The sequence below is a fragment of the Oncorhynchus mykiss genome, chromosome 16 (assembly GCF_013265735.2).
Source record: "Oncorhynchus mykiss isolate Arlee chromosome 16, USDA_OmykA_1.1, whole genome shotgun sequence".
Lineage (NCBI taxonomy): Eukaryota > Metazoa > Chordata > Actinopteri > Salmoniformes > Salmonidae > Oncorhynchus > Oncorhynchus mykiss.
Window position 1 is genome coordinate 29,305,648 of NC_048580.1, and position 17,814 is coordinate 29,323,461.

Sequence of the window (17,814 nt, forward strand, 5' to 3'; positions counted from 1 at the left end):
TATTATTTTCAAGTTAATTTTCATTTCATTTCGTTCACATGCCAGATGTCAATGGACTGAGCCATGCGTTTTGCGTGATTAAATGAGGCACTGTGCTTTTAACAGTATTTCCAGCATTATACGGCTAGTGTCGCTGCAAATAGAAAATCCTAGGAAATGTTCTGTAGTTATTACAAGGTGTCTCCAATCAATCAATGTCTGGTTGTGCTCATGTATTTTGGCAGGTCGCCTAGCAAACGGGAGGCGTAGCTTTGCGAATCTGGATCGCATAATGTAGATCATTTATTTATCTACTATTTGTAGATCAATGACTCTACACCTCACTTTGCACAAGCTGATCCTCTCCAACTGACTCAATATCTGGTCATCGGAATTTGTAAAAATGGGGCAGTTAAAGTGGAGTCGGGGAATCCAACCATGGAAGTACAAAAATGTTTTTGGAAATCCAAGATCTGAATAGCGCTTGGGGAAAAAGTGCTTCAATACACTGCTGGGACACTTGTTACAGATGACAAAAATATATTCTGCAAAACCTGCAACAAAACCTGCGACATAAGAAAATGTGCAATAGACCATCTGAAATCAAGAAATAAAAAAAGCTTGTCAAAAAACAGCATCTCCATAACAACAGATGAATCCACTGATAAGAGAGAAGAGTTCTTCATATTTTGTTTGCCTTGCAAACGAGAGCTGGCTGAAGAAGTAAAAGTTGACTGACTGATACAGTGTATTGACAAGTGTCGGAAAGTTCTAAAACATATTAACAAAACGTTGAGGTTTATTTAAAAAGCAAGCTGGTTGTGTGTCAGACAATGCAAGCTAAATGGTCAAAGTATACAATGATTCTGCAGGACTTGTTGCCAAATTCATTGCATTTGGCAATTAATATCTGGCAAAATTATTTCCCAGAGGTCAACAAGCTTGTTGAAACCATCAAGAAAAATATTCAACCATCCCGAACCATTCCGAGTAGGCTACAGGCACTATTATGCACGTTATGTGGTGGCAAAGAAGCATATCTCTCCACATGTGAGCTTGACTGAATTCTGGAAAACTTGAACATCTCCACAGAAATAACTATCAACATTTTGAAAATATATACAGTAAGGAAGTCACAAAGAAAAGAGGTTAACAAATACAAAACGCAACATTCAAATAAAAATCAGTCAGTAAATATGTAGTTGTAGTTTCACAAACATACTCTATGTCATCATCCAAAGCAAAAGAGTCATCATCAACAAAAACAAATGATGATGAGCAAATAAATGCAAGATAGATTTCTGGTTTACACAGCATATAGATCTTTCTTACATTGCAAACACAACAGTGGTCAAAAATGTTTTTGTGAATATGACATTTGTGACTTCACAGAAAACATTTGTGAACTGCATCTTACATTTGTGACATGCATTGCATTTGTGAGTTGACTCACATTTGTGAGTTGCTCCACGTATTTGTGAGTGTCCTCCCTCCTGTTGGATGTTGAGCCCCAAAGCAGATGGCAAATCACTTTGGTTCAGTAGTACTTAGGGTTGCATTTATATTTTACTCCATTGTTTTTGTTAGTGGCACATCTTTGATATCATCCCACTCAGCGTTGTTTCTATTTCTTTTCAATGAAATTACGATGAACCAACGTGGAATAGACGTTGAATTGACATCTGTGGCCAGTGGGACGCTGCCTTCAGAAAGTATTTATACCCCATGACTTTGCAACATTTTGAATTAAAAATTGATTTAAATGTAGATTTGTCACTGGCCTACACACAATACCACATAATGTCAAAGTAGAATTATGTTTTCTGATTTTTTTTTACAAATGAATTAAAAATGAAAAACTGAAATGTCTTGATTCAATAAGTGTTCAACTCCTTGTCATGGCAAGCCTAAATAAGTTCAGGAGTAAACATTTGTTTAACAAGTCACAAAAAAAGTTGCATGGACTCACTCTGTGTGCAATAATATTGTTTAAGAGGATTTTTGAATGACAACCTTCTCTGTACCCCACACATACGTATGTATGGTCCCTCAATCGAGCAGTACATTTGAAGCACTTTCCAAAAGGCCCTGGGAGACAAACTCACCTTTCAGCAGGGCAATAACCACAAGGTCAAATATATACTGGATTTGCTTACCAAGACAACATTGAATGTTCTTTAGTAGTCTAGTTACAGTTGAAAATCCATGGCAAGACATGAAAATGGTTGTCTAGCAATGATAAACAACCAACTTGACAGAGCTTGAAGATTTCTTTAAGGAATAATGTGCAAATACTGTACAACCCAGGTGGGCAAAGCTCTTAGAGACTTACACAGAAAGATTCACAGCTATAATCACTGCTAAAGGTGATTATTTTTATTTAACTAGGCAAGTCAGTAAAGAACATATTCTATTTACAATGGCAGCCTACGCCAGGCCAAACCCAGACAACACTGGGCCAATTGTGCACCACGCTATGGGACTCCCAATCACAGCCAGATGTGATGCAGCCTAGATTTGAACCAAGTACTGCCTCTTGCACTGAGAAGCAGTGTCTTAGACCACTGCGCCACTCTGGAGTCCATTCTAACACATATTGACTCAAGGGTGTGAATACTTAAAATGTGATATTTCTGTATTTAATTTTCAATAAATTTGCAAACACTTCTAAAAACATGTTTTCACTTTGTTATTATGAGTATTGTATGTAGATGTGGGAGAAAAATAATAATTTTTAATCATTTTGAATTCAGCCCGAAAACAACAAAATGTGGAATAAGTCAAGGAGTATGAATACTTTCGTGAAGGCAGTTAATGCACATCTTACAGTGTGGCTTTAAAATGCTTCTTGTCTGTGTCACGAGATCGACCATTACTATTGTGTGTGTTACTATCGAGGATTTATAATTTTTGAGGGTGGCTCACTCTGATGGTACTCTACATGCATATCGAGTGTGTCTCTACAGAGAGCCACAACACCTACAATTACTATTGTGTGTGTTACTAACTCCATTTCATGGTACTCTACATGAATATACAGAATGTGGCTTTAACATCATATGTTTTGCCTGTGTCTCCACAGAGAGCCGTGAGACTTACCAGAGACAGGTGATGTCCATCTGCAGCATCGCTTCAGGAATCAGTTTTCTCGGAGTGGCGTGCATGGCTCTCTATTGCCGCAACAAGTGAGTGATTGTCACACCAGGTAGCTAAGGATGCCACCAAACAACAGAGGGACAATTGTATCATCATTGGACCTAAACTGTAAGATACAAAAGCATGAACCAGCCTTTTATTTTATTTATTTAACCTTTTAAATAACCTACTTAACTAGGCAAGTCAGTTAAGAACAAATTCTTATTTACAATGACGGCCTACACCCGCCAAACCAGAACGACGCTGGGCCAATTGTGCGCCGCCCTGGTTGTGAAACAGCCTGGACTTGATCCAGGGTGTCTGAAGTGACGCCTCAAGCACTGAGATTCAGTGCCTTTGTCTGGGGAGCAGCGGTCTGCATTAGCATAGGAAGGTAGAGGTGCAGCCCTGGGACCTTATTTGTACATTTTGCATATGCACAAAAAATGGTTGCTCCAGTTCACGCAAAAGTGGAGATTTAAAAAAAACGGAACTTGAATTGAGAATGTGCTTATCCTCGTCCTTTAGACCAGTGTTTCCCAAACCTGGTCCTGGAGTACCCTCAACAGTGTACAGTTTTGTTGTAGCCCTCGACAAACACACCTCATTCAACTCATTGAGGGATTGATGATTAGTTGAATCAGTTGTGCTTGTTCAGTTACAATAAAAATGTGTACTGTTCGGGGTATTCGAGGATCAGGGTTGGGAAACACTGCTTTAGACCATGCATATATACAATTTCTTATGGTTTAAGTATTTGCATTGCAAGAAGGCATAAGTGGCTTATGCCAATGGGGAATAAATTATGACACTTATTCATAACAATAAAAAACAGGTAGCTAAATATAAAAACAATATTCAGTAATTTGCCATTAGTGAGAAGAGTGAAAATCTATTTTTTATCTTTGCATCTATTTCCTATTATTTATTTAATTTCCCTTTTCTGACTGTGAAGATGTCATTCTCATGCTCATACCTGCCTACAACAGGTTAGGATAGGGCACCATTTGTCCGATCGCTCATTTAATCACACTGCACCAAATACCCTAGTACACCTCTGAAGGCTCTACCCACTTCCATGCCAGTCAGAAGAACTTAGGTGTTTTATCTATGAACACTCAAAAGCTGGTTTCTCCACCAACCAGTGGGAACCATGGGGTGTTAACAACACTTGAGATGTTTTTTAACCTTTATTTAACTAGGCAAGTCAGTTAAGAACAAGTTCTTATTTTCAATTACAGCCTAGGAACAGTGAGTTAACTGCTTTGTTCAGGTGCAGAACAGATTTTTCAGCTCAGGGATTTGATGCAACCTTACGGTTACTAGTCCAACGCTCTAACAACGAGGCTACCTGCCACCCCGGACAACACATATAGAGATAACACATATGGAATCATGTAGTAACCAAAAAAGTGTTAGACAACTAAAAATATATTTTGTATTTGAAATTCTTCAAAGTAGCCACCCTTTGCCTTGACGACAGCTTTGCACACTCTTGGCATTCTCTCAATCAGCTTCATGAGTTAGTCAACTGGAATGCATTTCAATTAACAGGTGTTCCTTGTTAAAACGTCATTTGTGAAATTTCTTTCCTTCTTAACCTCTCTGGGATATGTGGGATGGTTGTGTCCCACCTCACCAACAGCCAGGGAAAGTGCAGGGCACCAAATTCAAAACAACAAAAATCTCATAATTAAAATTCCTCAAGCATACAAGTATTTAACACCATTTTAAAGATAACATTCTCATTAATCCAGCCACAGTGTCCGACTTCAAAAAGGCTTTACAGCGAAAGCACCACAAACTATTATGTTAGGTCACCACCAAGTCACAGAAAAACACAGCTATTTTTCCAGCCAAAGAGAGGAGTCACAAAAAGCAGAAATATAGATAAAATTAATCACTAACCTTTGATGATCTTCATCAGATGACACTCATAGGACTTCATGTTACACAATACATGTATGTTTTGTTCGCTAAAATGCATATTTATATCAAAAAATCACATTTTACATTGGCGCGTTACGTTCAGTAGTTCTAAAACATGCGGTGATTGTGCAGAGAGCCACATCAATTTACAGAAATACTCATCATAGATGTTGATGAAAATACAAGTGTTATGATGGAACTTTAGATACACTTCTCCTTAATGCAACCGCTGTGTCAGATTTCAAAAAAGCTTTAAGGAAAAAGCAAACCATGCAATAATCTTAGTACGGCACTCAGAGACCAAACAATAAAGATAAAGATATCCGCCATATTGTGCAGTCAACAGAAGTCAGAAATAACATTATAAATATTCACTTACCTTTGATGATCTTCATCAGAATGCACTCCCAGGAATCCCAGTTCAACAATAAATGTTTGTTTTGTTCGATAATGTCCATCATTTATGTCCAAATTCCTCCTTGTTGTTAGCCCGTTCAGCCCAGTAATCCAACTTCATGACGCACGAGCAGACGAAAAGTCCATAAATTCCATTACAGTCCATAGAAACATGTCAAACGAAGTATAGAATCAATCTTTAGGTTGTTTTAACATAAATCTTTAATAATGTTCCAACCGGAAGAATTCCGATGGAACAGAGCTCGCTCTCACGTGAACGAGTGTCACGAGCTCAAGGCATTCTGGCAGACCTCTGACTCATTCCCCTCTCATTTGCCCCCACCTCACAGTAGAAGCATCAAACAAGGTTCTAAAGACTGTTGACATCTAGTGGAAGCCTTAGGAAGTGCAACATGACCAATATCCCACTGTATCGTCAATAGGGTATGAGTTGAAAAACGACCAACCTCAGATTTCCCACTTCCTGTTAGGATTTTTTCTCGGGTTTTTGCCTGCCATATGAGTTCTGTTATACTCACAGACATAATTCAAACAGTTTTAGAAACTTGAGTGTTTTCTATCCAAATATACGAATAAGATGCATATATTAGCAACTGGGACTGAGTAGCAGGCAGTTTACTCTGGGCACCTTATTCATCCAAGCTACTCAATACTGCCCCCAGCCATAAGAAGTTAAAATGTGATATTAAACCTAACCATAACATTAACCACACTGCTAAACTTACACCTAACCCTAACTTTCATTTTATTTATTTATTACGATATAGCCAATTTTGACTTTGTGGCTGTGGTAACTAGTGGAAACTGTTGTGCGTGTTGTTCACACTCATAACTGCCCTCTCATTGGCTAGAATGGTGCCACCTCATCTTGCCTCCTCCTGACTGCCTTCCATTTTGAAGACATTTATAATAATTGTTAGAGTGGCCCCCAGAGTATCTGGTCAATATAATGTCTCGTCTGTGAACTAGTGTGTCACTCCCAATGACTCAATATGGTAGGTCCAGCAGAGACGAAACAGGACGTGAGACATTTCACTTGCTCCTTTTTTTCTGGTTCATTTAAAAGTAGACCCAGCTGCTATCACATCGGTATTTTCTGGAACTGTGACTATTTTTAGTGGGGCTTTCAAAGCAAAAGTCCCCATTGTACATCTTTGACGTACTTCTTGTTGTGGATCTTGGCAAAGCAAAAGCCCTGACTTAAATCTTAAACATACTTCTGACTTTTATTATTATTAAGCACGCTACTCCTCTTACAGCATTTAAGATAGAAACGCAGATCAAACTTTAAAATGTGTAGACTGGCCAGGACAACTGTAACTTTTTGATACCTTTTATACTTTTAAAGTTATTTTATTTGTCCTTTTTTCTCAACATTCTAAATCTGCCCATTGTTACATCATCACTTCCAACATTCCATTCACTGTAACTGCAACAATGCAACTTTTTACACAAATCGTCTACTTTGTTAACAACTTATACAAAAAGTTAGCGCAAATGAAATCTTCCTCTACTTTTCTGCTTTTCAAATCTAACCTTGGAACGAAATGTATTATTCTGATAAAAAGTTACAACTGTTTTAGTAACCACATTAACAACACTCTAACTCTTTATAAAAATCAGACATTTTTTCCACTTCCCCAACAAGTTAGACAAACAGTGAGAGAGTATGACATCATCATCTACTTCTCTGCTATTCAATTCTGTTTGCAGAACTAACTGCTACGTATATAACGATACAGCTGTTTCAGTAACTGCAATAACACATTAACACATTTCCCACAAACTATTTCCAATTGACTGCCAAACTCTCCCAACAAGTCAGACAAAAACTTGGAGCGTATGACATCTTACTCTACTTTCAAAACTGAAAGAATTAGGAATAGCTTCAACCAATCAATAGATAGAGCTGTTTAAGTAACTCATCAAGTGCCGTCTTTTGCATTAAGTCATGTCAGAAGCTAGAAGATTAATTACTGACCACAGTTAGTGACCACAAACATACAACTACTGACCACATAACTATTGGCCACAACTATTGACCACAGCTACTGCACACAACTACTGACCAAAGTACACAACTGCTAACCACAACCACAACTGCTGACCACAGCTAGTAACCACAACCACTAAACTACAGACCAATACAATTACTGAACCATTAAATTACTGACCACAGCCACACAACTCCTGACAACAACAACACATTTACTGACCACCACCCACTTTAATTATAACTACTCAAATGTGCATATATAAGCATATAATACCCACAACAGTAATTGTTCCTCTTGAACCGTTCAAGGTAGAGACACCATGTCACGGGCGTTGTAAGAAGCGGACCAAGGTGCAGCGTTGTGAGCGTACATTTCTGTTTTTATTTGTTAAATGTCGCCAACAAAACAAAGAAACAACAGTGAAGCTTAACTTAGGCTATGATGCCTCTAACAAAGTCAACTACCCACACTGAAGGAGGGAAAAACGGCTTCCTAAGTATGATTCCCAATCAGAGACAACGATAGACAGCTGTCCCTGATTGAGAACCATACCCGACCAAAACATAGAAATAAAGAAACATAGAAAACAAAACATGGAATGCCCACCCAAATCACACCTTGACCTAACCAAAATAGAGACATAAAAAGGCTCTCTCAGGTCAAGGCGTGACAGTACCCCCCCCGCCCCCCCAAAGGTGCGGACTCTGGCCGCAAAACCTGAACCTATAGGGGAGGGTCCGGGTAGGCATCTATCCGCTGCTCTGGTGCGGGATGTAGACCCCGCTCCACCTCTGGCTCACCCCACTTTGGTAGCGCCTCTGGTGTGGGGACCCTCACTGCCGACCCAAGACTGGTGACCCTCGTTGCGGGCCCCGGACTAGCGCGTCTGGTGTGGGGACCCTCGTCGCCGACCCCGGACTGGGGACCCTCATTGCGGGCCCCGGACTAGGCACCCTCGCTGCGGGCCCCTGACTGGGGACCCTCGTTGCGGGCTCCGGACTGAGGACCCTCGTTGCGGGACATGGACTGGGCACTCTCGTTGTGGGCCCCGGACTCTGCACCCTCGCTGCGGGCCCCGGACTGGGCACCCTCGCGGGCCCCTGCCTGGGGACCCTCGTTGCGGGCTCCGGACTGAGCACCCTCATTGCGGGCCCCGGACTGGGCAGCCTCGTTGCGGGCCCCGGACTCCCATGTCCAAGATGTCCTCCATTCTCTCCTCTCCCGGGCCCAGGATCCCTGCTCCTCCTGGCCATGCTGCTTGGTCCCTTGGTGGTGGGTAGTTCTGTCACGGGCGTCGTAAGAAGCGGACCAAGGTGCAGCATGGTAAGCGTACATTTCTGTTTTTATTTGTTAAATGCCGCCAACAAAACAAAGACACGACCGTGAAGCTTAACTTAGGCTATGATGCCTCTAACAAAGTCAACTACCCACACTGAAGGAGGGGGGAAAAAAAGGGCTACCTAAATATGATTCCCAATCAGAGACAACGATAGACAGCTGTCCCTGATTGAGAACCATACCCGGCCAAAACATAGAAATAAAGAAACATAGAAAACAAAACATAGAATGCCCACCCAAATCACACCCTGACCAAACCAAAATAGAGACATAAAAAGGCTCTCTCAGGTCAGGGCGTGACACACAAAACCAACTTTCACATGTTCAGGCTATCCTATCAACCAACCAATCAATCAATCATCATCTACCTACTTTCAACAACAACCAGTGAAAATATCAATGAAATATCAATCAATGAAAATATCATCTACCTACTTTCAACAACAACCAGTCAACACAATTACTACTGCAGGTATTATCACTACTATAACATTTCAAGCTTGCAAGCACACCACGTTTTCTTCAGAAAATATACTTTTCCATGATCACTGTTAGCCTAAAGAGTTTATTTATTATATATAACTACAACTAGCTATCAACCTATTCTACATAGTTCTTCAACTACCACAAAAATACTTTTTGTCATCACTAGATTCACCATCATATTTCTCTCCCCAAATAATAGCCTAAACATCCCAATCATTATATCATCATTCAACTACAATCAAACTTAATTTACACTGAATGTTTTACTAAAGTACATTGTGCATCAATTTAAACCCACAGCATGAATGATTGAGTTGCTTTGCTTTCCTAAGTGTTGTCCACATGATCCTGCCTTTTATTCCCATCTTCTGACAGAAGATCGCTTTGTCCTTGTTATGCTCGTTGTTTGAAGGATCGGACCAAGGTGCAACGTGGTAGGCGTACATCATTCCTTTATTAATGAACACCAAGAAAAATAACAAATACAAACGAACATAAAGCTCTGTAGCGCTAAACAGCAACAATACAAAAACAAGATCCCACAATCTAAGGTGGGAAAAAGGGCTGCCTAAGTATGATCCCCAATCAGAGACAACGATAGACAGCTGCCTCTGATTGGGAACCATACTAGGCCAACAAAGAAATAGAAACATAGATTTTCCACCCAAGTCACACCCTGACTTAACCAAATAGAGAACAAAAAAGGCTCTCTAAGGTCAGGGTGTAACAGTACCACCCCCCCAATGTTTGGACTCCGGCCGCAAACCTGAACCTATAGGGGAGGGTCCGGGTGGGAATCTCATCTCAGTGAAGGCTCCGGTGCGGGACGCAGACCCCGCTCCGCTTGAGGCTCCCCCCACTTGGGTGGCACCTCTGGTGCGGAGATTGTAGCCGGGGATTCCGGACCGTAGATTGTTGTCGCAGACTCCGGACCGTAGATCGTTGTCGCGGACTCCGGACCGTAGATTGTTGTCGCGGACTCCGGACTGGGAACCGTCTCTGGAGGCTCCAGACTGGGGACCGTCGCTGCAGGCTCCGGACTGGGGACCGTCGTTGCAGGCTCCGGACTGGGGACAGTCGCTGGAGGCTCCGGACTTGGGACCGTCGCTGGAGGCTCCGGACTTGGGAACCCCCGCTGAAGGCTCTAGGTTGCAGACTGTCGCTGAAGGCTCCGGACTGGGGACCGTCGCTGGAGGCTCCGGACTTGGGACCGTCGCTGGTGGCTCTGGACTGGGAACCCCCGCTGAAGGCTCTAGGTTGCAGACTGTCGCTGAAGGCTCCGGACTGTGGATCCTCACTGGAGGCTCCGGACTGTGGATCCTCACTGGAGGTTTCGGACTGTGGATCATCACTGGAGGCTTCGTGCCATGGATCATCACTGGAGGCTTTGTGCCATGGATCATCACTGGAAGTTTCGTGCCATGGATCATCACTGGAGGCTTTGGGCCATGGATCACCACTGGAGGCCGGATGCGTAGAGCTGGCACAGGACACACCGGGCTGGAGAGACGCACTGGAGGCCTGGTGCGTAGAGCTGGCAGAGGGCTTACCAGGTTGGGAAGACGCACAGGAGACCGGGTGCGAGGAGCTGGCACAGGATATACTGGGCCGTGGAGACGCACCAGAGGTCTGGAGCGCAGAGCTGGCATAACCCGTCCTGGCTGGATGCTCACTTTAACCCGGCAAGTGCGGGGCGCTGGCACAGGACGCACTGGGCTGTGAAGGCACACTGGCGACACGGTGCGTAGAGCCGACGCTGGATACACTGGGCCGTGGAGACGCACTGGAAGTCTGGAGAGCAGAGCTGGCACAACCCGCCCTGGTTGGATCCTCATTCTAGCCCGGCAACTATGGGGCGCTGACACAGCACGCACTGGGCTGTGGATGCGTACCGGAGACACAGTACGTGTAACAGCAAAGCACGGTCCCTGAAGGGTCACACACTCCTCAAAGCGACTGTCTTGCTCCAGACTCCAACCCCTCCAAACTCTTTCGTCCCTCTCCACTGCCAACCACTCCTCGCTCAAACGGTCCAAGAATTCCTCCTCGGTCTCGGACTCACCCCTCAGCACCGACGCTCACGTCATCTGCCTCCCCCAAAAATTGTTTTGGGGCTGCCTCTCGGGTTTCCTCGTGTCCTCTCCTCCTGACCACGCTGCTTGGTCCGTTTGTGGTGGGATCTTCTGTTACGCTCGTTGTTTGAAGGATCGGACCACGGTGCAACGTGGTAGGCGTACATAATTCCTTTATTAATATACACCAAGAAAAAACAACAAATACAAACTAACGTAAAGCTCTGTAGTGCTAAACAGCAACAATACAATAAAAAGATCTCACAATCTAAGGTGGGAAAAAGGGCTGCCTAAGTATGATCCCCAATCAGAGACAACGATAAACAGCTGCCTCTGATTGGGAACCATACTAGGCCAACAAACAAATAGAAACATAGATTTGCCCACACCCTGACCTAACCAAATAGAGAATAAAAAAGGCTCTCTAAGGTCAGGGTGTGACAGTCCTATTTCTTTCTTCTTTCAGTTTTCACACGCAACAACTGTAGTTTAGGCATTTTTGTGATCTAAGTGCCCCACAATCCAATGTAATAAGGTTGATTTTTGTGGTTGATTTGTGTATTTATACACTTATGTGATGATGCTGTGCTGTGGTTTGTTGAGATGCAAGACAAATTTCCCGAAAGGGATACAAAATAAAGAAGAATTACGAATATAGTAATCTGTCAAAGTAATGAGACCAATTATTTTACTAAATTTAACTTTGACTATTTGTAACTCCTTTGCTTTATATTGTAAAGTCAAACTTTTTAAACTTCTTTCCATTACCACAAAAATACTTTTCAAGAACTAATGTAAGCCCCATAACTTTAGTTGTAAAGTTACCATCTAGTTTCAATTGTGAAAGGATTGTGTAAGATGTCTAAGACATCCACCATCTTTGGCTCTGGTTGCACAGATCTGCAATTATCTCTCAAAGTAGGTATTGGTAATTCTACATAAAATATATCTGCCTCACATATTCTTTTTTGACAATTGGCTGAAGAAAAAAAATCTGTAGCTATCATGTCAAATCGAAAGGCAAACGTTCTCAAACCCAGGGCTTGGCCCATGAAAGAGTGTGGACACTGCCACATACTTTTGGGAAAGACGGCATACTATGAACAGCATTTCATAACCATGTACTGCAACGTCAGAATGAAGTTCACAAAACGCAAGGGAGTATGTGGACACAGGCGAAGACCAAGACAGAGAGGAAACAATCAAATCACATGAAACTGTATTGGTTGCATACACATACAGTGGGGCAAAAAACGTATTTAGTCAGCCACCAATTGTGCAAGTTCTCCCACTTAAAAAGATGAGAGAGGCCTGTAATTTTCATCACAGGTACACTATGACAGACAAAGTAGGTATTGCCACCATAATTTGCAAATAAATTCATTAAAAATCCTACAATGTGATTTTCTGGATTTTCTTTTTCATTTTGTCTGTCATAGTTGAAGTGTACCTATGATGAAAATTACAGGAATCTCTCATCTTTTTAAGTGGGAGAACTTGCACAATTGGTGGCTGGCTAAATACTTTTTTTGCCCCACTGTAAGTAGCAAGTCACAAACAAAAGAGGTTAACAAATACAAAACGCAACATTCAAATAAAAATCACAGTCAGTAAATATGTAGTTGTAGTTTCACAAACATACTCTATGACATATTTACATAAGTATGCAGACCCCTTGCTATGAGACTCGAAATTGAGCTCAGGGGCATCCTGTTTCCATTGGTCATCCTTGAGATGTTTCTACAACTTGATTGGAGTCCACCTGTGGTAAATTCAATTGATTGGACACGATTTGGAAAGGTACACACCTGTCTATATAAGGTCCCACAATTGACAACGCATGTCAGAGCAAAAACCAAGCCAGAAGGCCAGCATCCCGGAGTTGCCTCCTCACTGTTGACGTTGAGACTGGTGTTTTGCGGGTACTATTTAATGAAGCTGCCTGTTGAGGACTTGTGAGGCGTCTGTTTCTCAAACTAGACACTCTAATGTACTTGTCCTCTTGCTCAGTTGTGCACCGGGGCCTCCCACTCCTCTTTGTATTCTGGTTAGAGCCAGCTTGCGCTGTTCTGTGAAGGGAGTAGTACACAGCGTTGTACGAGATCTTCAGTTTCTTGGCAAATTGTTGCATGGAATAGCCTAAGCACACAGCCAAGACAATGCAGGAGTGGCTTCAGGACAATTCTCTGAATGTCCTTCAGTGGGCCAGCCAGAGCTCGGACTTAAACCTGATCAAACATCGCTGTAGAGACCTGAAAATAGCTGTGCAGCAACACTCCCCATCCAACCTGACAGAGCTTGAGAGGATCTGCAGAGATGAATGGGAGAACCCCCTCAAATACAGTTGTGCCAAGCTTGTAGAGTCATACCCATGAAGACTGGAGGCTGTAATTGCTGCCAAAGATGCTTCAACAAAGTACTGAGTAAAGGGTCTGAATACTTCATTAAGTACATGTAATATTTCAGTTTTTTATTTTTAATAAGTTAAATGACCGTGTCTGCAGTAAAGTAGCAGGCATAAAAGAAAGCTACAGCAAAGTTGATACTGTGAGAATTCCAAACGTTTAAAACGATGACTAGAGAGAGATTATTTTTAAGTCATGTTAAAAACAAATCTGAGCGGTAGATCTCGGCTTGCATTTTGACTCAAGGTGATCTTCACTCAGAAAATAGTTGGTTAACACTATCAACGTTTCCCTTTACTGTGGAAATTGTGATCGAATCAGCACAATATTAGACACTTTCAATGCAACATACCAATACAAAACGAACTATGCAAGAGATGTTGTACTAGGCAGAATGCATCGGAGCAGGCCTGAAATTTGCTCAGTCCTGAAAAAAAAATTAGAGGGAACATTGGTTGGCAATTTCATTTTTTCTAGCTAGCTAAACTGTGCAGCCAGCATTTTGTCTAAATCAATCCTATAACAATAACGAAACGGTTGGATAAACAAATAATTTGTGAAATCACTGTACTGCAGCAGATGACATGGGGTTAGTTTAGAATACTCAAACAATATGACTGAAGCAGCTTCACTTTGATTGGCTATTGCCTGGAATTTTGTTTGTGCTTGAGTTGCTTCATGTAGCAGAAAAATTTGCTTGAGATTATGTCACATGCAGCCTGCAACTATAACTAAAATTGTGTGCAAGTTGTGTTGTGTAACTGCAGCCTTAGGTTCCAGTTCATTGATGCTGTACTTAGAAATATGACAAAAGAGAGCATTCTTGTGTTTGAAATGTACGTTTAATCAAAGTGATGTACTCATCCTCAACAATAACCATAGGTACATTCTGATGCATTATATCTGAGTTTTTCTATATATTTTATTTTATGCAGTTTGTAAACTGCTGTTAACACAAGTGCAGTTGGAAACCAAAAAAGGTTTCAAACCAGTGTATGTCTCTTTCTGTCAATTCACATCGCTCACTACCTGCCACTACTTTATCACCAAAATCTCCCATCATGTGATTTTCTTCCGAAAAGCATGCACAACAGCATTTTAGTGGTAGCCTATCCAGCAGTGTTACTGTTAAGCTGCTTAAGCTGTCTACTCAGTTATCATAAAGTCGCATTGCTGAAATTTGCATGAGGTTGGATCTTATCAATGGGATACCAACATATTCAAATGATGATAATGATTGACATTTTAATTAAAAACGTTATTTTGAGAAATGTATTCATACTAATTCATCTTTCCACAAGATATAGTCTTGGGTTACAAATCTAGGGTTGCTACCCAAGCCGACTGGTCATTCGTTCTATCGGTTCGGTTGCAAGAGTCGTTCAGTCTCTTTGTTCTGTATCTATGGACGCGACCCAGTCGTTCGTTCTAAATGTTCAATTACCATACTGAATGGCAGCGTTCTTATCCTTTGCTTGCTAGCTAGCCAATTACAGTTAACAGTCACGTCCACCAGAATAACAGCAAAGTAGCTGCATTTGCATTTGTTTAAGCTGTTTTCTAGTGACTTTACTTGGATACATCCAACATAACAATGAGCTAATGAGGTGCTGTTGTTCAGAGAAGGAGCTAGTCAATAAACCCAGCTAACACAATCATTTCAAACTGAAACTGGACAAATTGAAAACTAGCTGCACTTCATTTCATTTTACCTTTTTTCAATTGACATTTATTTGTATACATCCATAGAAATTATGCCTGGCTGTGCTGAGAAACTCTGTCTGCCCAACTTCCAACACGTTATTTACTATGGGACAGCTGGAGATAGAATTTAAATATTGAAACAATGTTGCAAATGTCAGAGACAGAGAGCAAGTTTTATACAAATCTCCGCTGTTGAAAACAAAATGTTAGTCTAAAGGAAATGTAAGATAATGTCTAGATGCTTTTTATAGTGGAGATCAAATTTATAAATTGCTTGGCTGGGCTGATGAGAGAGTGGATTGAGCAGTCAGACGGAACAAAGTAAATAGGCATTTTAACGTCATAGATTTAGCCGGTGGTAACTTGTGGAATAGACACTGGCTGGAATGCGGTTTTAACCAATCAGCATTCAAATTTCACAGCACGGTGTAAACAAATGCCTGTGTGCCTAACAGAAGTTTTATGCAACATCACTTTGATTAAACCTTCACTTTACTGCTTCTTCCTCTCCACTCCGAGCACCTTTCCTTCGCCACTAACCTGGCTCTCTGCAATTATTACAATGTAACAATAGTATAACGGCCATTACTGGCGTTGGAACATTGAAGGGTTTGCCTTAAATCGTCCAACACTATAATCCATTGGCTGCTTGATTACAAATGATTTAACATGGCTGCAAAATAATTGAGCCTTGTCATGGGAGGAATGAACAGGATGAATATTACCATAGTTATTGACAACATTCACCATGTAGCAAAAGGGGTGCCGTTTAAAGCAGTGTTAACAGTTCAATAGAAATGATTACACACATTTGATTTGCACCCTGTGACTGTGCGTACAAAGAGCTGGATAATCTGGACCACAGAATCTCATCAAGCAGTGACGAGGCACCTGTAAGACATGAATGCAGCTCAAAGACAGTGGATCAGTGTACAAGAGCCAGGGACACAAAGCTCTAACCCAGAGCAATATACTGTGCAGTAGGCATACTGTATCTGAGGATCATGAAAGCTGAAGGGGGGGCTTTGTATTTAACTCGGTATGGCCTCTCTCCCTCTGCAGGAGACAGAGGGAAAAGCTACAGACGCAATTCTCTGAGAGCTGGAACCTGAGGGAGTGTGGAATCAACTCCTCTGGGCAGATGTCTAAATCTTGCTCCAGGCCTCAGTGCGGCCTGCAGCTTCAAAAGGTGAGATTAAAGAACCAGCCTTTCTTATTGTATTCTACCTTGACGTTTAAATACAGTTGAAGTCAGATGTTTACATACATCTTAGCCAAAAACCTTTAAACTCAGTTTTTCACAATTCCTGACATTTAATCCGAGGAAAAATTCCCTGTCTTAGGTCAGTTAGGATCACCACTTTATTTTAAGAATGTGAAATGTCAGAATAATAGTAGAGGGAATGATTTATTTCAGTTTTTATTATTTCATCACATTCCCAGTGGGTCAGAAATTTACATTCAATTCATGTTTAGTAGCGTTGCCTTTAAATTGTTTAACATGGGTCAAACGTTTTGGGTTGCCTTCCACAAGCTTCCCACAATAAGTTGGGTGAATTTTGGCCCATTCCTCCTGACAGAGCTGGTGTAACTGAGTCAGGTTTATAGGCCTCCATGGTCGCACACGCCTTTTCAGTTCTGCCCACAGATTTTTTTATAGGATTGAGGTCAGGTCGTTGTGATGGCCACTCCAAGACTTTGATTTTGTTGTCCTTAAGCCATTTTGCCACAACATTGGAAGTATAGTATGCTTGGGGTCATTGTCCATTTGGAAGACCCATTTGCGACCAAGCTTTAACTTCCTGACTGATGTCTTGAGATGTTGCTTCAATATATCCACATCATTTTCCTTCCTCGTGATGCCATCTATTTTGTGTCGTGCACCAGTCCCTCTTGCAGCAAAGCACACCCACTACATGATGCTGCCACCCCCGTGCTTCACGGTTGGGATGGTGTTCTTCGGCTTGCAAGCCTCCCCTTTTTTCCTCCAAACATAACGATGGTCATTATGGCCAAACAGTTCTATTTTTGTTTCATCAGACCAGAGGACATTTCTCCAAAAAGTACATTCTTTGTCCCCATGTGCAGTTCCAAACCGTAGTCGGGCTTTTTTTATGGCGGTTTTGGAGCAGTGGCTTCTTCCTTGCTGAGCGGCCTGTCAGGTTTTTATTTTTTGTTATTTTTATTTTACCTTTATTTAACTAGGCAAGTCAGTTAAGAACAAATTCTTATTTTCAATGATGGCCTAGGAACAGTGGGTTAACTGCCTTGTTCAGAGGCAGAATGGTTATGTTGATATGTTGACTCATTTTACTGTGGATATAGATACTTTTGTGAAGATGCTGGAGGAAA

At 41.7% G+C, this 17,814-nt stretch overlaps 1 protein-coding gene across 1 annotated transcript in view; it reads left to right on the forward strand.

Annotated features, from left to right (window-relative positions):
• The window catches only part of nrg3b (neuregulin 3b), a 428,644-nt gene that overhangs the window by 380,831 nt on the left and 29,999 nt on the right, over positions 1-17,814 (forward strand). The window contains exons 5-6 of the mRNA XM_021565559.2: positions 3,062-3,164; positions 16,525-16,651. Of these exons, the coding sequence (XP_021421234.1) occupies positions 3,062-3,164; positions 16,525-16,651 (230 nt within the window). The remainder of the gene's footprint in view (positions 1-3,061; positions 3,165-16,524; positions 16,652-17,814) is intronic.